General features: G+C 39.4%; 1 protein-coding gene across 1 annotated transcript in view; it reads left to right on the top strand.

The window, feature by feature from the left end:
• The window catches only part of PSD3 (pleckstrin and Sec7 domain containing 3), a 456,859-nt gene extending 443,722 nt beyond the window's left edge, over positions 1-13,137 (top strand). Inside the window, exon 14 of the mRNA XM_040643183.1 lies at positions 4,644-13,137. Coding sequence (XP_040499117.1) covers positions 4,644-4,859 — 216 coding nt within the window. The 3' untranslated portion in view covers positions 4,860-13,137. The remainder of the gene's footprint in view (positions 1-4,643) is intronic.
• The last annotated feature ends 8,220 nt before the right edge of the window (positions 13,138-21,357 follow it).

Raw genomic sequence — 21,357 nt, 5'->3', positions numbered from 1 at the left:
GAAGGTATCCTGTGGATACCAGCAATTCTCCTGATCACCAGAACCAGGCACTCTAGGGGTGTCCCCTGTGTGGGCCGCATGTGCTCCCCTTTTGTCACTGGCCACACTGCTTCAGGAGTGCTCATAGGTGGAGCTAGCCCCTTGCCATGCTGGCTGCAATGTGGATCGTGACTACTGCAGATGTACTGGTGTATAGGACGGGCTGAGAGGTCCAGCTGCAGCTGCTACAGGCATGCTGGTGGGTGGGGATAGCCCCTGTTGTGGCTGGCTTTGAGGCCAGGTGTGACCCCCAGTTACAAGTGTAGTGGGGGTGGGATTAGTACCTGGTGTGGCTGTCTGCAAGGCCCAGGTGACCATTGTGGGGGTGCTTGTGGGCAGGGCTGGTCCCCCTCCCTGGGCCAGTAGTTGCTTTGGAGGGGCACTGGTCCTGGCTGATGCTACCTGCCAGGTATTGCAGGGGTGGTGGAGAGCTGCTTTGGAAGAGCACCTGCCAATCAGGCCTGCTAGGCTGAAGGAGGGCAAGAAAAATGGCACCTGCCCACACTTCCATTCCTAGAGAATGTTCCTATAAATCCCTGAACCTCCAGCACATGCCCTAAAATTATTCAGTAAATGTCCTTTGTGTATAGCTGAAGTGCTTTCAAACGGCTGCTTCTGTGCTGGGTCTCAGAGCAAGTGATATTGTGCATAGGCCCTTTAAGAGTGGAGTCTCCATTTCTGGCTCTCCCAGAGTTAAGACTCACTTGATTTTCAAAGCCAGATGTTCTAGGGGTTCATCTTCCCAGTGTATACCTCCAGGGGAAGTGCACAATATAGGGGCTAAATCCCACAATTCTCAGGGAGGACCTCCATTCCTGTAATAGTCCTGCCACTTGTGTGTCACTATGTCAGGGGTTTAGTTCCTGACCATAACTTTGCCCTTCCTGCCCTTCTCTGTGTGGCTTTTTCTTCCTATCTTAAGCTGTAAAGAGTTGTGCTAGTTTTTAGATCTTTCTCAGAGTGAATTGTACTACATGTATTTGTGCCCTTTGTATGTTTTTGAGAGGGGGTGAGCTCAGGATCTTCCTATTGCTCCATCTTCCTCTCTCCCCCAGCTTTAACTTCAAACTTAAATCTCATAGTTGGTTTTAGAAAAAGAGATAAGAATTGTGTCTTCTAAGAAAGGAAGGGAGGAAGGAAGGAAGGGAGGAAGGGAAGGAAAGGAAAGAAAGGAAAAAAGAAAATAAACCCTTCCAAAGATACCACATGGTTGCATAGTTAGGAAAAAGTATGATTTTCTCGCCCTGAAAAAAGGAGAGTAAAAGGAGATATCAATGAAGAGACTTTAAAAATTTTTTTTGTTTAAATTCAATTTAGTTAACATATAGTGTATTATTAGTTTCAGGAGTAGAATATAGTGAGTCAGTTGCTTATAACACCCAGTGCTCATTACATCAAGTGCCTTCCTTAATGCCCTTCACCTCACTCCTCACCCACCTCCCCTCCAGCAACCCTGTTTGTTCCCTATAGTTAAGAGTCCCTTGGGGTGCCTGGGTGGCTCCGTCAGTTGGCTGACGTCAGGTGGCTGACTCTTGATTTCAGCTCAGGTCACGATCTCAGAGTCCTGGGATCCAGCCCCACATCAGGCTCCACACTCAGCAGGGAGACTGCTTCAGGACTCTTTCTCCTTTGCCCCTTCCCCCACTCTCTCTCTCTCTCTCTCAAATAAATAAATAAATAATAAATAAATAAATCTTTAAAAAAATAAGAGTCTCTTATGGTTTGCCTCCCTCTCTGTTTTTATCTCATTTTATTTTTCCTTCCCTGAAGAAGAGATTTTTTATTTTATTTTATTTTTTTAAGATTTTATTTATTTATTTGACAGAGAGATAGGAAGAGCCAGAGAGCAGAAGCTGGGGGAATGGCAGAGGGAGAGGGAGAAGCAGGCTCTCCACTGAGCAGGGAGCCCGATGCGGGACTCAATCCCAGGCCCCTGGGCTCATGATTTGAGCCGAAGGCAGACGCTTAACTGACTGAGCCACCCAGGTGCCTCAAGAAGAGACTTTTTAAAGTTAATTCATTTCCATTGCTCTTCAGGGCTTCACGCAGAGCTGTTTTTCTTTACCCAGAGACAATCTTTTTTCTTACCCCTAAGCCACAAAGATAGAGGTTTACATATTTAGATGAATCTATAATCTCAGAAGAATATGGCTGAAACCAATACCCACTGAATAATTCTAAGATTAAAGATGTCCTAAAATATTTTGAAGATGCATTTAGTTTAATTTTAGAGAAGGCTGAAAGCAAAGCTGCATCACTGGGTTTAGTAGCCTCTGTCCCTGTAAACCTTTTTAACAGAGAAACAGTACAGCCATTTGGAAGTTTATAAACACCCATCAATTTCCTTTTCCTTATTTCTCTTAACAACAACTGAACACTTCATTTTCTGGTCCCTTTTCATTCTTTGCTTTGCTTTGTCTTTTTATCTGATGATTCATGTGCTTCCACTCTTCGGTGTTATTCCTTTTGATTGTTGACTGACACACTGATGTAATTTATTTGAGACAATAGCTTTACCACTAAAGCTGTAGAGTGAGTGTTTGAAATGGTATTTTTCAGGTGAATTTTCCCAGTAGCATCAATTTCTTCAAAGACTAGTAGAAAATTGGCCCTATCACCTTCCTTTTGTCCCCTTTCAAGTCATCTCAAAAAATGGTCTTTCATACCCCTTTCATTGCATAAATGTCCTAGCTTCATGAAATAGTATGCCTTCTACTGGCTTTCTGAATCTATTTTTAAACTGACTTTGGATCATTTTACTAAAGGTTGTTCATATTGGGAGTAGTTCTTCCTGTACTTTAATCTTGCCACCAAGGTAGCTTAGAGACAGATTGAAATAATAAATTTTTAGAATGAATAGGACTCTAGAATTAGTATGCCCTTTGGATATTGTCTAGTTCAGTCCCCTGAGTTCACTGATGCATTGACTAATGTGTAATATTGATGACATGACATTTTTTATTAGCAAATGCCCTTATTAAGCCCTTTCGTAACTTTCTGAGATAGGCTTAGTATTTTATTCTTTTATTTTGTTACTTTATTAAAATTGGAATGTATATCAGTTAGTAATGCTTTCAGCTGCATCTGACAATGCCTGATGAACAGTGGCTTAAACCCTAAGAATATTTATTATTCGTACTAACAAGATATTCAGAGATAGTAGGGAATCTTAGAGTTGGACCCAGCTCATCGTATCATCAAGAAACCCACATTCTTTCTGTCTTTCCATTTTTCTTCAACTAGCATCTGGTCCTTTTGTCTTTCTGCTTGCTGCCCTGACTATGTCATGGGGGCAGTTTAAGCAATCATATCCATGTCAAGGAAGAAATAAAAGTGAAAGGGGCTTGTACCAGTAGTTTCTCCTCTAAAGCCTGGCCCCTTTATCAGAAAGCAAAATCACTTTCCCAGAAGCTGCCCAATAGATTTCTCCTACATCACATTGGCAGGATTGTCACATGACCCATCTTAGCTGCAAGAAGGGCTAGGAAAGTATTCATGTTTTACCGTGGGAGGAACCTTTGTATTGGGAGGAACACAGGAATGGGGGGATTGGGAATGCCTTTTAAGTGACTAAACCAACAACATCTGTCAGAATAGTTATCCTAAAATATACATGTATATATTTTCATATCCAGGGAGGAAATACATCTTCAGACAGTGAGTTCTGGAGTCAGATATCCTGAGTTTAAATCCCAGCTTCTTTGCAAACTCTGACTTTGGACTTCTTTCTGCTTCTATCTCTTTTAGTGTAAAACAGGAATAATAATGTACTGATTATGTACATGATTATTGTATTAATGACCTGAAGTTAGCTTATGAGCACTCCATATGAATGTCATTATCATCATTTTGTTTAAAAATAAAACACTTCAGGCTTTCTATAAATGCTTCATGTGTCAAAGCAGTATGGTGAAAGGCTTATTTGGCTAGAATCTATCAAATCAAGAATCTGAGATCCATCTGTAATTTGCAAGATGTATATACATATATTCTGTAGTGACCCAGATAAAAACAAACAAAAAAATCACCAATTAGGGTTAGAGGAAAAAAAAATCTCTGCAGTGTTCCTTTCAGTTATTTTTAGACAAAGATACACAGACATAGGAGAATCAAGGAGCTGTTTAAAACATAACAGATACTCAGGAAGTAATTGATGATGAAAAAAATTTGTAGTATGAGAAAAGGATCAGAATATAATTTGAAGTTTTGTGAGAAGCTATACTATAGTACTCTGAGAAATTGGTAATACTAACAGAAAAGCAATGGTGGGAAACCCAGAGCAGCTTCTAGAAAGTGTTATGGTCTTGTAGGGGACTGGAGAGTAGATTCGCCGTAGATTGATTCCTGAAGTTGAGTCTTTGTAGAATTACAGGGAGTAGGAAAGAGAGTAAACAACCATATCCAGGCTAGGTTCAAGTGAAGGCCTTGGTCCTGTGAGGGAAGCTCGAGTGACTATACCATAGGAGCCATCTAATTGCCCACAACCAGAAGTTATAGCTCCTCCAGCTTCTACCATTCCTGTGCCTGGATTTGAGGAAGCACAATTCTTCCATGCATTTATTAACAGTGTACTGACCACCATTCTTCTCTGACTTTCCCTCCAGAAAACCCGTTATGAAATTTATGTCAGCATTCTAAAAGAAGGAGGCAAGGAGCTCCTGAGTAACAATGAAAGTGAGGCTGCAGGACTGAAGAAGTCACATTCAAGTCCTTCGCTGAACCCGGATTCATCCCCAGTCACAGCCAAAGTCAAGCGTAATGTGTCAGAGAGGAAAGATCACCGACCTGAAACACCAAGCATTAAGCAAAAAGTTACTTAGAATCCATCTGTGACCAGGAAGTACTGGTCATGGAACAAAATAGAGTTTTTCAAGATCTTTCTGGTAAACCCGTGAATATATTTTTAAACAGTCTGTGACTAAATGGTGCATTAGTAACCTTTTCTATTGTATAGTTTTGTTAGTTTCTGTACTGATTGTCTCTTTGCTCTTAATTTCTTCGCTTTGATGATGTTTTGCTACTTGATGACTAATGCACCTTTTTCGTGAAGGGGAGGGATCATGATTTCAGAATGAGTGGTGTGTCACTTTTCCTTTGGTTTTTTTCTTGTTTGCACTCTGCTCAGTTGTTTTATGTATTCTTGAATCAGCTATTACATTTTTTTAAGGTTAAAAAATTTAACTCAGTGTGAGACATTTAACTGGACAAACTTGGTAGTTTAGCAAATTCTAGCCAGAGTTAATATAAGCCTTTATATGTGAAATCTTGCTCAGTCACAGAACTGAAATTGAGCACTCACAGAAATTCAGTTAAGAATTACAGTTCTGGGAATCAAGATGTTCCACCGTGATGCAGGTGTGCATACATCTTTGCACTTACTGTGGAGTTCTGACCCTGCTGGAAGCAGGGGTAGGAGGTGTGAAGATCGGAGGACTAGAGAACGTAAGAAGTGCATTAGCTTCCTTGAAGTGTTGATTTCATTTCAGCCAAAGAAAGGAAGTGAAATCTTTTGCCATTGAAGTTTGTGGAAAGACAACACCAAGTTCATTTTGTTTCCTAAAAGGTAGTGGCAATAATCGACTCTTGGGGAACTGTAGCAGTAGGCATGTGGTTTGTGTGCAGGAAATTGTTACCTCACTCCCCGGGTCTAGACTAGGAATCCAGAATCATCTCTATTATCAATACCCTGACATTCAGGAATTAGGTTATTTCAGGCAGGGTGTTATCTCCTGTTTGTAAAATATTGGGGTCTTCCTAACAAAATAATGTTGAAAATGGAACCCCTTTTGTTCTTTTTTTAATCAAAACAAAGTAAGACAGGAAAAAGTAGCTGCAGTTCAGCAATGCAATGAATAATGATTCTTTAAAATAAATCTGAAAGTAATAAATTGTTTGAATGAATTGTGGTTGGAAAACTGAGGAACCTACTGGTTGCATATGCAAGGTTACTCACTTTATTCTTATCTCAGTCTTTTTGATAGCCAATTCACTCTGCTATTACTGAACTTTCTCCTAAAACTAAGTACTTTATTTTAAATCATTATTTTCTCCCTTCTCAAAATAGTTCTATTAACCTTACAGTAATGAGTTAGTTCCAGTGATGGTCCTTTTGCAACTTAGGATGATAAACCGCACATTCTCTTATAGAGGAAGAACAAGTGAAAAATGAGCCCTCTATGAGTTAGAACTTTTTGATTTTGAAACTTGAAAATTTGTGATCCTGAAAGCTATAATCTCCGTGACTTCAGAGCTAATGGAATCACTTTGAATACTCTTTTCCCTCCCATATATATTTGCTCTAGTTCTACCCAGTTTATTAGTTAAAGGTACTATGACCAAAGAATCAGGGACTCTGCAAGAATATCATAGTTCTGGTGAATTAGAGAAAACCTGCTATTAAACCATGGTGGTTTCTAGTGGCATATTGCTCTGATGTATCAGCAATCACAAGATTATTTATTAACATTTATTTCCTTTACCTATATAAATGCCCATATTTGCTAGTGCCCAGAAAAGAGAAACCCCATGCTATGGTTGTAGCTGCTTGTTTTGTGATAAGTATTTTGCCACACCTTTGAAAAATTCACTCTAACCCTCTGTCTTGTTTACATAAAGGCAATGAATAAATTTAGTTTATGTTTCAAAAGCGTAAAACAAACAAGGTAGTTACCAATATGGCCCTGTGTACCTGATTCATTTTTGTAGCTTCTGACCAAATCCAAGATTTCCATGAGGGAATCATCTTTCTTCCTTGAATCTGAATAATTAGCCTGTTTGTTTTCTGCCTAGATATTCATGTCAAGCAGAGAGAAATACCTAGACTATATAATCTCTGAGCTTCAATAACTGAAGAAAAATAAACATCCCTGATGGGCTTGAATGTGTTTGTCCACAGTGTGACTGTGTCTGTGTATATAGAATGTCTGTGTATTTTACTTACAGTATATAATAGACATGAAATGGTACCTTGCTGCAGTGTTTCTGACATTTAGAATAGTTCTGAAATGCTCAGTTAGCATCAGCACCACTACAGCATTATTCCTATTATATGATTCACTAATGCTAGCTACAGGAACTTCTGTATATGCTAATGGATAAATGGATGAGAAGGACACTTTGAAGCTGCCGTATACTATGTTTGCATAGTTTCTCTTTAAAAACAACTGCAAAAGGTTTTTTTGTGAGCCAAGATCCCAGATTGCCCTGGCATGATGTTGACCACCTGCAGGGGATGGTTGAGAATACCTCTGCCCTATCTGTTGTCACTGCACCTGTTAGGCCAAGAGTTTATCCAATAGGAGGAAATGACCGTTGGTTTGACTAGATTCTGAGTCTTGCCTATAGTCAACCACATTTTTCTTTGTGATCATTTCTTTCCTGTGGTGTCTAGTCAGAAGAAATTGAAGACATTTCCTTCCATGGCAATTCCAAGCCTGCTGCCTAGTTCACAGTACAGGGGACCTCTCCTCCTCCTTTCCTCTTGAAGGTACTCCCCCTCTTCCCATCCCCACTCCTCACCCATACCTCAGCACCAGGAGCCTTGGGATTTCTCTCCATATGATAAATCATTATTCTCCTTCACATAAATCACTTAATATTATTTTTTGTACAGAAAATCTTGATAGCCATCAAAACACCTTAGTGATAGTCTTGTTGCAAAATTGACCATAGAAGTGGCCCATGTATAAAATCTTTGAGTGTTTTTGGGGTTTGTTCCCCCACCTCGCATGTTGACTTTTACAAGAATTGTCAGAAATCCATTGTTAGCAATCAAACTTAATTACTAGCATGCAGAGTCATCATTTTATTGCCAGGCTATAGCCATTGTTTGAAGTGCGCTTTTTAGAAACATTTTGATAACTCTTAGCAATGCCTAATTAAACCAAGCAATACTTCCATGTATTTTAATTAATCATTAGTAAAACTAATATGTAGGAGGAGTCCTCTGGTGGAACACTATAGTTGCTATTGATCTTAGGTAAAAAAAAAAAGTAGAAAGCAATTGTGCAAGACCCTCTAGGCTTCTCTGTTATCCTAATTCAGAAAATGAGGACTGTGTCCTAGTCAGGAGTAATATGAGGGGATTAATTCTAGAAGAGCAAAAGTGGCTGGCTTTCCAGGGCCAAGCTAGAGGTCATCTCTTGAGTTTGTATTTCACCCTGTGGCCAAACCACAGAGCTTCTGAGGCTGCAGAAGAATTTATATAACCAGCAGTAAGGGACAGTTTTCTGCTGGCCCTGACCTGCTACTCCTTCTGATGTAAAAGAGCTTGAAAAGCTGTGCTTAGGTAAGGCAGGGCCTGATTGGGTATGAGCTTTATTAACTCTTCTCTGCCTAATCATAGACAATGGGAAGAAACTTGACCTTTTAGAATTTTCTCTATTGTCTTATTAGCAAGACTTTCTTGAGTATAGTTAGCTGTCATTGGATTTTTAATTCCTTTGGCTTCTTTCCTTGTAGTCATCAGTTAGGCTTTTTTAAGGCCGAATTCACAGGGAGTTCTGGGGCCTTGTAGGCCAAATTTGTGTACCTTAGCTCTTAGGGACCTGGTCAAGTTTTCTGCACATTGATAGCTACCTTCCTTAATTTCAGCAGCCAACAATCTCTTCACTTTTCAAATGACGGTTTTTTCCAATTGTAATGTTAAACATTTGTTAAACAAAGAACCAAAGTGGCATCGTAGGACTTGTTAAAAGTAGAGTTTAGTTCATGAATAATAGTGTGACTTTGGGTTTAAATAGCATCTGCTTTCCTCAGCATCTAAGTTACTCTGACAAAAAAAGATCAGTCATTTTTTAGGCAGATGAGTCTCTGGGTCTACCTTCCTCCAAAGGTTTGCCAGGCCAGGCCACCAGTATGTCTTGGGTCAACAGATACTTCCGTCAGCCTTTTGACATCTTATACTATCAAGTTACCTAGAGGACTTGACAGGTCAGTAGTTCACCACAAAATAATCCCAACAAGTGATAGGGAGGTGCTTTGTCATTGCTTCTCCTCTCAGATTCCTTTTCAGTGTCTCACTGTTAAAAGGGGGACTAAAGTCCAAAGCCATTGCCATTCTCCTTTTGTACCTACAGCATCCAAAACCCAAGTGGGCAGCATTCTGCTTAGGATAATAACACCCATTGCATGCAAAGAGAACATCTTCATAGAGAGAATGTCAGTAAATACTTGAATCTGCATGATAGTTTGTTGACTTGAATGCAACAGCAAGAAAATATTGCAAGTTAAATAATTGTATATACAATTTCTTTAAATCTCCCTGGCTCATTCTTTGTAATTTATGTGTGTATCTGTAGTATTGCAGGCTTTTGGAGAATATTCATATAGATAGTATGTCAGGCATCAAAGAAAATGCTTTCTGTCACCTGCCAATGTTGTATTGTGGGTATTTATAGTTGTATGTATGTATATGTATATGTATCAATGTGTAGACTGTATATCAGTATATGGTATATGTATATCAAATTTATTTTTATCTTTAATAACCAGTGTGATATGAAAAGCAAGTAAAAACCTCATAGGATTGATTATATAATACAGTTATTGAGAGTATATATAGTGGTACTGTTTTATTAAACTTAAAATGATATTTTGATTAGATTTTTAATAAGATTTTATGTTAGAAAATTCCATCTTTGATCTTTGAATCACCAGGGCAAAAATGACTCTGAACTAACTTTGTGAAACTATTTCAGTGTACTGTGTACCATACTTAAAGGGATAGCTCATTATAATTTGATATATTCAGAAAGAAAAAAAAAAACAGGCATCCTATGCAGTCTTAACAGCTTCAGTATTCTGAGCACTTAACCATAAACTCAAACAGACAATTTTGGGCTTATTACAAAATGTGATGCTTTAAAGCACACATTCTTTATTGTTGTAATTAGTTCAGAAAAATAGAGCTTTCAGAAGAATTAAATAAGTGCCCACTGTATCATTTTTGTGCCTGTGTCTGTTTTACACTAGATCAAACCACTCTTCTAGCACCACCTCCTCGCCCTCTTCACTTTCAAGAAATAGTACAATGTTAAAGTATATCAGGGCTTCCCAAGATCAGGTACTATATTCTAGGTTTGCAGTTGTACAAATTAGCATCTAGTGTCACAAGTAGAAGAATTTCAGGGCAGGCTATGGACCAGGTTAAAACTTTAATATTTTTATACTTGGGTCTCTTCCTGCCTCTCCCCAAAGAAGAGCCACTGGCCTTAGTTGTTTGAGCTTACTGCTTATCTTACACTATGTAAATAGATAATTAGAGATTAAATGTATATTAACCAGCATGTTTGGTGTATTTAAAGCAGCAACTGAGTATGTGTGAGTGAGTGGTTGAGTGCAGAATATTTTTAAACGTACTGTCTCCTATTCTTTGTATCTGATTCAGAGAATTGGAGTTGTGGGGTGGGAGACTAATCTTCGGCTCCAGTCTGCAGTAGTGTGTTGGTAGTTACGTTGGAGTTTTTTAATTAATTCTACAGTCTCAAACTATTTTTGCAAATATATCATATTTCCTAATCTGTTCTAGACGTGCAGTGAACTGGCCCTGTGACTGATCAACAGGGTCTTTGTTCCGCAAGAGTATGTTTCTTTCTAAAAATTATAGTGATTTGCAAAAGCATCCATTTGATTCAGAAAGTATATACAAAAGGAGTAGAAAAAATAAAGTTTCATTTTGGGCCTTAATCATTTGAAATGTTTGGACTTTTAATATAAAGCCATGTAGGTTATAAAGCCAAGTAACCATTTGGCGTGGATAATAATATCCACTGTATAGAGAGTATATATGCACATTGATTTTTAATGCCATTAGGATACTTTTTTAAGCTATAAGAATGAGACTACTTAGACCAAATTGAAGTCAGGGGGCTTGCCAGGGGAAGTGTGTGAGCTGGTTGCCTTCCATTTAAGGTAGACGTACATGTGGTCAGTCCTCTTCTCCTAAGAGATTCAGAACCAGTGTACTGTCCCCGTAGGTGTGTAAGGGGAAAGTCTTACACATCTTGGCCTCTCACATGTGTACATACACTTGCACACATGTACACGTAGTGAATGTTTTAAGTTATACAAACTTAAAACACAAAGGGCCAGAATGTAGAAGAGGTGATGAACGAAGGGAGTGGAAGCTGCATCACAGGAATGTTTTCTAAGGGCTAGGGAGGAGTTTGAGCTCTAGGGTCTGACTTTGAGAAGCATTGGATTTTTAACAAATATGTGAGGGTGTACCTATCACATCCACCAAATTGAAGGCTTTCTTATAATCCACAAGCAGCAGGTCTCCAACACCCCGCAGGAGCATGGGGACATTCTAGAAGGCTGATGTTCACTATTTTCTAGGGTGGCATTGCTGCTTGCCCTGGAGATCATTCCTTTGAGAAAGGAACGGAAATGGAGAAGAAACAACAAAGCACTTACCATGGAAGCATTGATGTGAACTGTACACACTCCCTTTTGAGCTGTACTGGTGAGAAAGCTCAGACTGAAGTATGCTGAACAGTTAAGCAATGACAGTGAAGATGGAGATGAAAAGAAACCTAGCTAAAATATATTTCCCTTTGCAGGGTAATAGTGTTATAAAGAGCACCTCACTTCAATTCCTGAAAATGTTGGTTAGTGGAGAGAAATTTGGGGTTTCACTTACCATTTCCCCGTGAGCTTACATAGATAAGACTTTAGAAGCCCCCAGGAGAGTCCTATTCAGAAAGCTCAGTTAAAGACAGTACTGTAGGTCTGAGGCTCCTTGCTCTGACCTCTGAATACTAGGGCACTACAGAGGGTGAGAATGTATTCTCTCTGCAAAGAGGAGCCTCTCTTCTGGCCTTACACTCCACTAGGGCTTCTACTGAGCAGCAAGTACATCCTGGATTTCAATGCTATTTCCCCGGCTTTAGGAATCCAGCCGTTCTAACAGGTTGACCCTGCTGAGGAAAGATATCAACTCAGAGTTACTGAGCCACTGGGGGTGACACATGACAAAGGTATTTTAAAAATTAGCTGACTGAAGCCAAGACCATATATTTTGCCTTTGCAAGAAACAAGATGGCACATTGAGCTCTAACCAGGGACAGATGATATCTTTGCCTTTGCATCCAGATTTCTGGAAATGGTTACTGTTTCAATTCTGTGGGAAGGGTCAAGAAACACTAAGCTTATTGCTTCGCATTTCTGCTCAGTTCAGATGAGAGCTGTTGGGTAAAGGCCTAAATGCCTCCCTGCATTCTCTTCTACCTCAGGTTTTAGGAGCCCATTTCTAGAACAGAAATTTATGTAAGTGGAGAACCAATACTGTCAGCCTTGATTACTGTAGGATGGGTAGAAGGGTGGTAGTATGTATCCTTTAATACAGAACAAGCTTCTAACTTTTCCAGCCTAGTAACTGGGTTATATTTGCTGTGACTCAAACTAATTGGCAGTGTGGAACATTCCTTTACCTTCAGAGTTTTCTCCACCAATCATTGCAGTTTCATTGCAGTCCTGGTGCCATATCTCCCTGCAAATTGTGAAAGTAATTAGTGACAAAATAGCAGCCTACTCCTTTTCAGTGGCCAAACTGTCAGCATTAGCAGACTTGGGTAAGCTAGTGGGACTGAACTACGTACTGGAAACCTGTTCCTCATTATCACCCACCAGATTGAAGAAATGCCATCTCCTAGAAAATTATGGCATTTATGGTGGTCATCTTTTTAATGGAACAGTAACTTATGTGGATATTGTTAAAGTGTTTAGAGAATATTTTGAAAATTAAGTTTACATTTTACAATTGCTTTATTTTTTATTAAAATAGTTGTATATAAATATTACCCATTTCACTGTTGCTGAAGTAAACCTAAACCGTGTAGACGAGTCACCTGATATGTATAGAAGCTGTGACATATATATAGTACTTTTCTCTAGTGTGTAAATGTTTATGAATATAACTGTTACTGTGTTTTTATAAGTTGGGGATAATTTGTTGTTTTACAACAGCAAAATCTATTGGATTTAAGTGGTTTTTATGTAATAGAAATCATGCAAAATAGTGAAGGATTTAAAATATGTATATGATATATGTAAATGTACAAACTTTAGAAAGAAATAAATTAACAAATTTCAATCATTTAGGGGAATATTTTTATTTGCTTATTTATGCAACTGTATAATACCTTTAAAAATCAAAACAACACAATACACCCCCTTGTATTAAAAAGATACCCTCGGGGCGCCTGGGTAGTGCAGTCGTTAAGCGTCTGCCTTCGGCTCAGGGCGTAATCCCAGCATTCGGGGATCAAGTCCCACATCGGGCTCCTCGGCTGGGAGCCTGCTTCTTCCTCTCCCTCTCCCCTGCTTGTGTTCCCTCTCTCGCTGGCTGTCTCTCTGTCACATAGATAAATAAAATATTTAAATAAATAAATAAATAAATAAATAAATAAATAAATAAATAAATAAGATACCCTCAAGCCCCACAGTGAGAGATTTGGCCAGGGTAATTGATTAAGGTGTTCGAAGGTCAAATCGTTAGCTCTTACTCACTTCCGTTAACTTCTGTAAAAACTTGTGTTTGCACAAAGATGTTTATGAAACTTAGGAGGCCTACTGTCTTCATCAGGAGGTTTTGAGCAGGGAAAGAACAAAAGTTTTGAAGTAATCGCAAAACTTAATTTACATTCCCATACTCCTAACTCTTTTTATCAAGGTAAAGGGACTGAAAAGTTAATTATTGCCCTAAAATGCAAAAGCCGATCACTACTTTATGGTGCCTAGTGTATACATATGTGTTCTCATTACTAAACTTAATGTTAAAAAAAAATCTGTTAATTTGGAAAATGAAAAAATAAAATTCCACCCTAATCACCTAACTTCTGAATATTTGAGAAAATGTTTTATGTTTGGGAATTTGGGCATTTTGAGGCAAGATAGCTGATAAATGAATGAAACTGCTGCCTGGCAGAGATGAAAACTGCTGTTTCGTGTAAATCTCAAAGAAATAAATAGCTTGGAGTGGGGAAAAGGGGGGAGATAGGCCCTTTGGCACCCCCTTGGCTTCCACTAAAATTCCCTGTGTGACTCTCAAACATGAGTCCTCTTACATAAATATTGAATCATATTGTACACCTGACACTAATATAATGTTATAATGTCAATTATATCCCAATTTTAAAAAGAAAGAAACATGAATCCTCGTTGCCCAGTTGTCTTTCCTCCAGAGCTAGGAGTTTTATATGTCTTGTCGTATTCTGTTGCACAAATTAATATTAAAAGATGAAACACTCATGAGAAGAAACTAAAACTCAGGGCAAATTAAGATGTAATGAATAGCTATCAACTGTAAATAATGTCTCACTTCTACATTAATTCTATTCTACAATTCTGTGAGATTTACCAAGAGACTGCTGAATCACCCAATTTTTACTGAAAAATTATAAGCCATAGGAAATATTGGAGACAGGCATATATTTTTCTAATATTAGAAAAGAGTGTAAGCTCTGGATGCTGTAGATTAGTGAGCTTGGTATTAATTCTAGGCATAGTTACAGAGTGAACAATAAGGATGCAACAATTATTATAAGCCAGCATGGTTTCTCAAAAACAAACCATTTCAATGACATATATTTCCTATTTTGTAGATTAAGTAGATTGGGAAAATGCAGTAGACAAAATACCTGAGCCCTAACAAAAAATTTAATGTGGTCTTAAATATGTCTGGCCAAAATGGTGAAATATCAACATTATACAATTGGTAGGTGTGTAATCACTTGAATGGTGCTAATTAAAGGATTCCTATCAACCTGGAAGAGCATGTCCAGTGTCTGGTTGCAAAGATTGCCTTTTGGCTCCATCTGTCCAACATTTCAACTAATAACTTGACTAAAACTACAAAAAATGTGTTTATTAAAAATGTATATGTCATAAAGATGGGAAAGAATCATTTTACTAAAGGAAAGGATCAAAATTTGAAAAACAAAATCTCACGAGGCAGGGAAATGGGACAAATTAACAATGTGAAGTGTTGAAGTGTAAGAGTGTAATATTTTACACTTTGGTTATTAAAAAAAAAAAAGTTTTACAAGATCAAGCTAGGACCTTGTGTTGCATAGTATAGCAAGCACATAGGAAAGCAAGCCTCCAACTGTAATCCACAGTGAGCTCAGTTAACATGAACAGAGTGATGTAGCCACCAAAAACACTGGTACCATCTCAGGCAAGAAGGTGAGTCACACTGCTCTACACTAAAGAGACTACACCCAGGTAAATTGTCTTATAACTTGAGATGTAAACAAACCAGAGTATGCAAAATTATCAGTCAGGATGGCAAAAAACATGAACAATGTAATGAGAAATGTAGGAAATATATGAACTGGGAATAGTTAACCCGTGAGAGAACTAAGGAATACTGGTTTTAAAAAGTCTAAATGAGTCTTACATGGAAGGGAAATGAGAACTGTGCTATAGCAATCTAAGGGGTTTAACTAGGATTGATTATTGGAACCTGCAAGAACTTAATAGAAGGGAGAGCTTTCCACACAAGGCTGGCACAACAGACAAATCCTTTTGTCAGATATGGTCTGGCACACACGTAGAAGGTTGCAATATTGAGAAATAAGAGAAACCTCAGGTGAGTAGTTGGATTGTAGTAACAATGATAGATGATATTATTATTTAAAATATCTGTTGAGCACTTAGGTGCTTGGCACTGTGCTGGCTAATTGGATGGATCATCTCATTCAATCTGTATGAAATTCTATGATATAACAGTATTATTTGCCCCATTTTACAGATGAGAAAAAGCCTGCATCAAGTTCCATCTCTTCAGATCTTCAGCATTTGAATACCTCAACAGCTCCTATCTTGATCTACAGAAGTCAGAGCTAACCCTACCTTTCTTGTCAGCCTCAGTTTTGAGAAGCAATGACTCCATCACAGGAGTTAGGAATGTATGTGTATCATCTGGGAGGAGCTGGCAGTAAAAATAGTTCTTTTAGCTCCACATGCCTGGATGCCACCCACAAAATTCTGAATGAATTGATCTGGAATGTAGAAATTTTCTAAGTTCCCTGGGTGAATCTGTCATGCACCCAGGCTTGAGAACTACTTCCTTGGAGCTTGACAACTTAGTAACATCTCCTTGGACCTTGTGGGAAAAGTAGAATCTTAAACCCCTTCCCAGACCTGATGAGTTAAAAGGATTCTGCATTTAAATTATATCCCCAGGGGCACATTAAACCTTGAGAAGCACTGCTTTAGAACAGTTCTCTAAGTTTGGTCCTGAAGCAGCGCTAGCAGCCTCTCCTGAGAATTTGTTAGAAATAAAAATTCTCCATCCTACCTTGGACCTACTGAGACAGAAACTCTGGGGATGAGGCCCAGCCATCGGTGCTTTATCAAGCCTTCCAGATGATGCTGATGCCAACAAAGTTTGAGAACCATTGTTTTAGAGTTAACTCACACGGCTACAGAAGACCTTTGTACTCACAAAGGGCAACTGGCTTTTTCCTGCCATTATGTACTTGATGCAGTGCTGTCCATTGTCCCTTGCATCTGTTAGCTGTCCTCATAAAGAAGGGAGATTAGGCTTTGACCACTATATTATGAAATGTGACCTGAATGGTGCTACTGAGCTGGCCAGAGGGCTTGCTTATATGTAAAAGTGAATGGGAAGCCCCAGCACTCTCTTATCCGTGTAAGGAGCCTTCCTACTGACCCACTGCATAGACCCTGCCTGAAGTACACGCCTTGGGCTAGCCCTTCTAAAATGGCTTCCTCTGTCAATTCAGTTGCCTACCCTTGCTTTAAGGACAATCTGCCCCTTCTTTTATAGGCAACCTTCCCAGACTAGAGTTAGTTCTGTCTTAGTTACTACAGAATTTTGGCCATACCACTAAAATTTGTGAGAGGCCTTTATGGCCTGGAAGAGTATATTGATGGACTTCTTAACTGGCAATCTCCCTAGAGTACAGTTGCTGGATAAAACATGTGCCTGGCATCCCAAGAAGCTTCTCAATAATTTCATCTTGGATAGAATCAAAATGAGAGGCATTAGGTGTTGTAGCCTTGCCAGCATAATCACAGGGTGTTGGTGGACACCGAACTATGTAGTGCTAAATGTACATGGCCTCACATGCTGACTTCTGCTCAGTAGAACAAATGGTTAAGAACAGAGATACTGGAATCCAAAGGAGCTGCCTTTAACTCCCTACCCTGCACCTTACTGTTTGTGTGACCTTGGGCAAGTTACTAAATCTCTATTCCTGTTTCCACATTTTTAAAATGTAAATAATAATAACACCCAACTCATGGGGTTGTTATGAGGCTTAAATGAGACAATACATATAAAACACTTAACACAGTACTTGTCCCTTAACAAACCCTAATAATAATAATTTGCCCAAGGATGTGGGCACCCTGGAACTGGTCTCTTGCCGGACGTTGTGGGCTGCTGGAGGGCAGAGCGTGGCTAGAGAGCACAGCTGGAGCTCCTCTGGGGGCCTCTGGGCTCCCTAATAATAATAATAATAATAATAATAATAATAATAATAGATAATATTGACTAATGTTACCTTATTGATGACATTGATCCCATTAATGGTAGTTGTCAGGTTGTTCCTCTGGGTTTCTGGCCCAGGAAGAATTGTGTTTTTAGCATATATCTCAGCTCATCCACAATGTGCTGATTTTGTAATTTGGCTCTTAGAAGAATTTTGGAGAGGGCTACTTTGCTAATCCACAGTCTGCACGTAAAGTTTAACAACTATTTAGTACTTATATTGTCTACTTTTGTTATGATCTTCATCCTCCAGAAAAGTATTGTTCAATATGATAGCCACTAATCACATGTGGAAATTAAAATTCTCTTCTAGTTACCTGACTTACATATCACTGATATATAGCATATACATAACATACTATGTGTGTCTGAATATGTACATGTATATGTGTGTGTGTGTGTGTGTGTGTGTATCTAGATATACACACATTTCCATCATCTATTGGATAGTACTGCTCTAGACTCATGTTTGAGATTTTCTATGCACTTCATATAGCACACATGATGACAATGAAAATTTCTTTATGGATCAAGTCTCAGGCACCCAAAATTGATTCATTCATTTGACAAATATTTATTCTGCCATGGAACTATGCTCAGTAATAACAACAAGCAATATAGGCAAACACTACTTCAACCCTTACATAAAAAGATACATACAGTATTGCTAAATAGCCTCAGAGAAAAATTCCAGTGAAATATATAAGGTATAACAGGTACCTAATTAAAATAAGTTAAGAACTAATGAAATTTACTGAAAAAGAGTGTGTAACTCAACCCAATGAATAAATCTGCTCTGAATTTTTGTTTTTACTTCTTCCTTTGAAATATGGATCTCTAGGAAGGGAGTGAAGATGGCGGAGAAGTAGGGGTCCCCTTTTTCAGCTGGTCCCCTGAGTCGAGCTGGATAGGTACCAGACCATACTAAACACCCACGGAATCAGCCTGAGATGCAGGAAGATACACCTGGATCTCTACAAATGAACATCTCCAGCGCTGAGTATTGAGGTACGAAGCGGGGAGCCGTGAAGCCGCACACAGATATCGGAAGATAAATGGAAGGGGGAGGAAGCTGCCTCATTTGGGCACCAGGAAGCGGTAGCCACCTGCACTGGGAGCGGGGTGACTCACGGACCGGCACCTGTGAGAGAGCAGACTGAGACCATGAACCGGGGAATGCGCGCAACCAGTCTGAAAACCAGTGCTCCGGAGTGCGCAAACCACACTGAAACGGAGCTCCGGAGCACGCGGGGGTGGCTGCTGGCTGGCGGTGTTAGAAACACAAAGGACAGAGATATACCGGCCCTGGAAGTGAGGGCTGGGACGCCGGGTATGGGGTGCTCATCCCAGGACGCTGTAGGGTTGAGCAGCACCAACAGAAACAGAGTTAAAGTGGCCAGAATGTAAGTGGAGGACGGTCTGCGATCCCTCTGCTCTGAGACAGAGGCTGGGATTCAGCCACTGCTTCTCTGACTCTCAGAAGAGGCACAGCAAAACGCCAGGGAAAGCCATCAGAGAACAAAAGCCTGCAAATACCAGCTCACAGTGTGCCCATCCCCATCCCCCATCGCAGAGGACAAGGAGACTCTACCCAAAGAGGGTTGCCTAAGTATCAACATGGCAGGCCCCTCCCTCAGAAGACAGGCTGAAAAATCAAGAAGCCCACATCCCTAAGGTCAATATAAAACAAGTGCACACTGCATGGGTCCTGGTCAATAATTTGGGCTCTGGACAACCCCACAACCTCTGCTTATCAGAATGATGAAAAGGAGAAATCCCCCCCAGCAAAGAAAAGACAATGAGTCTGTGGACTCTGCCACAGAACTAATGGATATGTATATAACCAAACTATCAGAAATGGAGTTCAGAGTAACAATGGTCAAGATGATGTGTAGACTTTAAAAAAATATTAACAAAAATATTAATGAGAATATAGAATCTCTAAGGGCAAAAATGAGAGCGAATCTGGCAGAAATTAAAAATGCTATGAATCAAATGCAGTCAAAACTAGATGCTCTGACAGCCAGGGTGGATAAGGCAGAAGAACAAATCAGTGAATTGGAAGATGGGTTGGTAGAAGAGAAAGCTAAAATAGAATCTTGGCTCAAAAAAATCCAATCTCAGAATGTAGGTTATGGGAGATTACTGACTCAATGAAACGTTCTAATGTCAGAATCATTGGCATCCCTGAGGGGGTGGAGAAAAACAGAGGTCTAGAAGAGATATTTGAACAAATTGTAGCTGAAAACTTCCCTAATCTAGCAAAGGAAATAAGCATTCGTATCAAGAGTCAGAGAGGACCCTCCCAAGCTCAACCAAGACAAACCTACACCACATCACATCATAGTGCAATTCGCAAATATTAGATCCAAGGATACAGTATTGAAAGTGGCCAGGGCAAAGAAATTTCTCATGTACCAAGGCAAAGGTATCAGAATTACGTCAGACCTGTCTACACAGACCTGGAATGAGAAAAAGGGTTGGGGGGGGGGCATTTTTAAAGCTCTTTCAGAGAAAAACATTCAGCCAAGGATCCTTATCCAGCAAGGCTGTCATTCAGAATTGATGGAGAGATAAAGAACTTCCAACATCGCCAGTCACTGCCAAATTTCATAACCACGAAACCAGCCCTACAGGAGATATTAAGGGGGGTTCTATAAAAGTAAAAAGGCCCCAAGAGTGATACATAACAGAAAGTTAGAATCTATAGAAGCAAAGACTTTACACACAACATGGCATCCTTAAAATCATATCTCTCAATAATCAGTCTCAATGTAAATGGCCTAAATGCTCCCATAAAAAGCCACAGGGTTGCAGATTGGATAAAAAGACATGACCCATCCATTTGCTGTCTACAAGAGACCCATTTTGAACCTAAGGATACACCCAGACTGAAAGCGAAGTGATGGAGAACCATTTTTCATGACAATGGACGTCAAAAGAAAGCTGGGGTAGCAATTCTCATATCAGGCAGATTGGATTTTAAACTAAAGACTGTAGATAGAGATACAGAAGGACACTATATTATTCTTAAAGGATGTATCCAACAGGTGGGTATGACAATTATAAATATCTCTGCCCCAACAGGGGAGCAGCAAGATACACAAGCCAACTCTTAACCAGAATAAAGAGACATATATATAATAATACGTTAATAGTAGGGGACCTCAACACTCTGCTTTCAGCAATAGACAGATCGCCTAAGCAGAAAATCAACAAAGAAACAAGAGCTTTGAATGACATACTGGACCAGATGGACCTCATAGATATATACAGAACACTACACCCCAGAACAACAGAATACTCACTCTCTTCAAATGCACATGGAACTTTCTCCAGAATAGACCATATACTGGGTCACAAAACAGGTATCAACCGATACCAAAAGACTGAAATTATTCCCTGCGTATTCTCAGACCACAATGCATTGAAACTGGAACTCAATCGCAAGGAAAAAATTGGAAGAAACTCAAACACTTGGAGACTAAGAGCCATCCTGCTCAAGAATGATTGGGCAAACCAGGTAATCAAGAAGGAGATTAAGCAATTTTTGGAGACCAATGAAAATGAAAACACATCATTCCAAAACCTATGGGACACTGAAAAGGCAGTCCTAAGGGGGAAATACATACCCATCCAAGTCTCACTCAAAAGAACAGAAAAATCTAAAATGCAGTTTTTATATTCTCACCACAAGAAGCTGGAACAGCAACAGAACAGGCCTAACCCACGCACGAGAAAGCAGTTGTTCAAGATTAGAGCAGAGATCAATGAATTAGAAACCAGGAGCACTGTAG

The sequence above is a fragment of the Ursus maritimus genome, unplaced genomic scaffold (assembly GCF_017311325.1).
Source record: "Ursus maritimus isolate PB19 unplaced genomic scaffold, ASM1731132v1 scaffold_28, whole genome shotgun sequence".
Lineage (NCBI taxonomy): Eukaryota > Metazoa > Chordata > Mammalia > Carnivora > Ursidae > Ursus > Ursus maritimus.
This window is presented reverse-complemented; position numbering and strand designations above follow the sequence as displayed.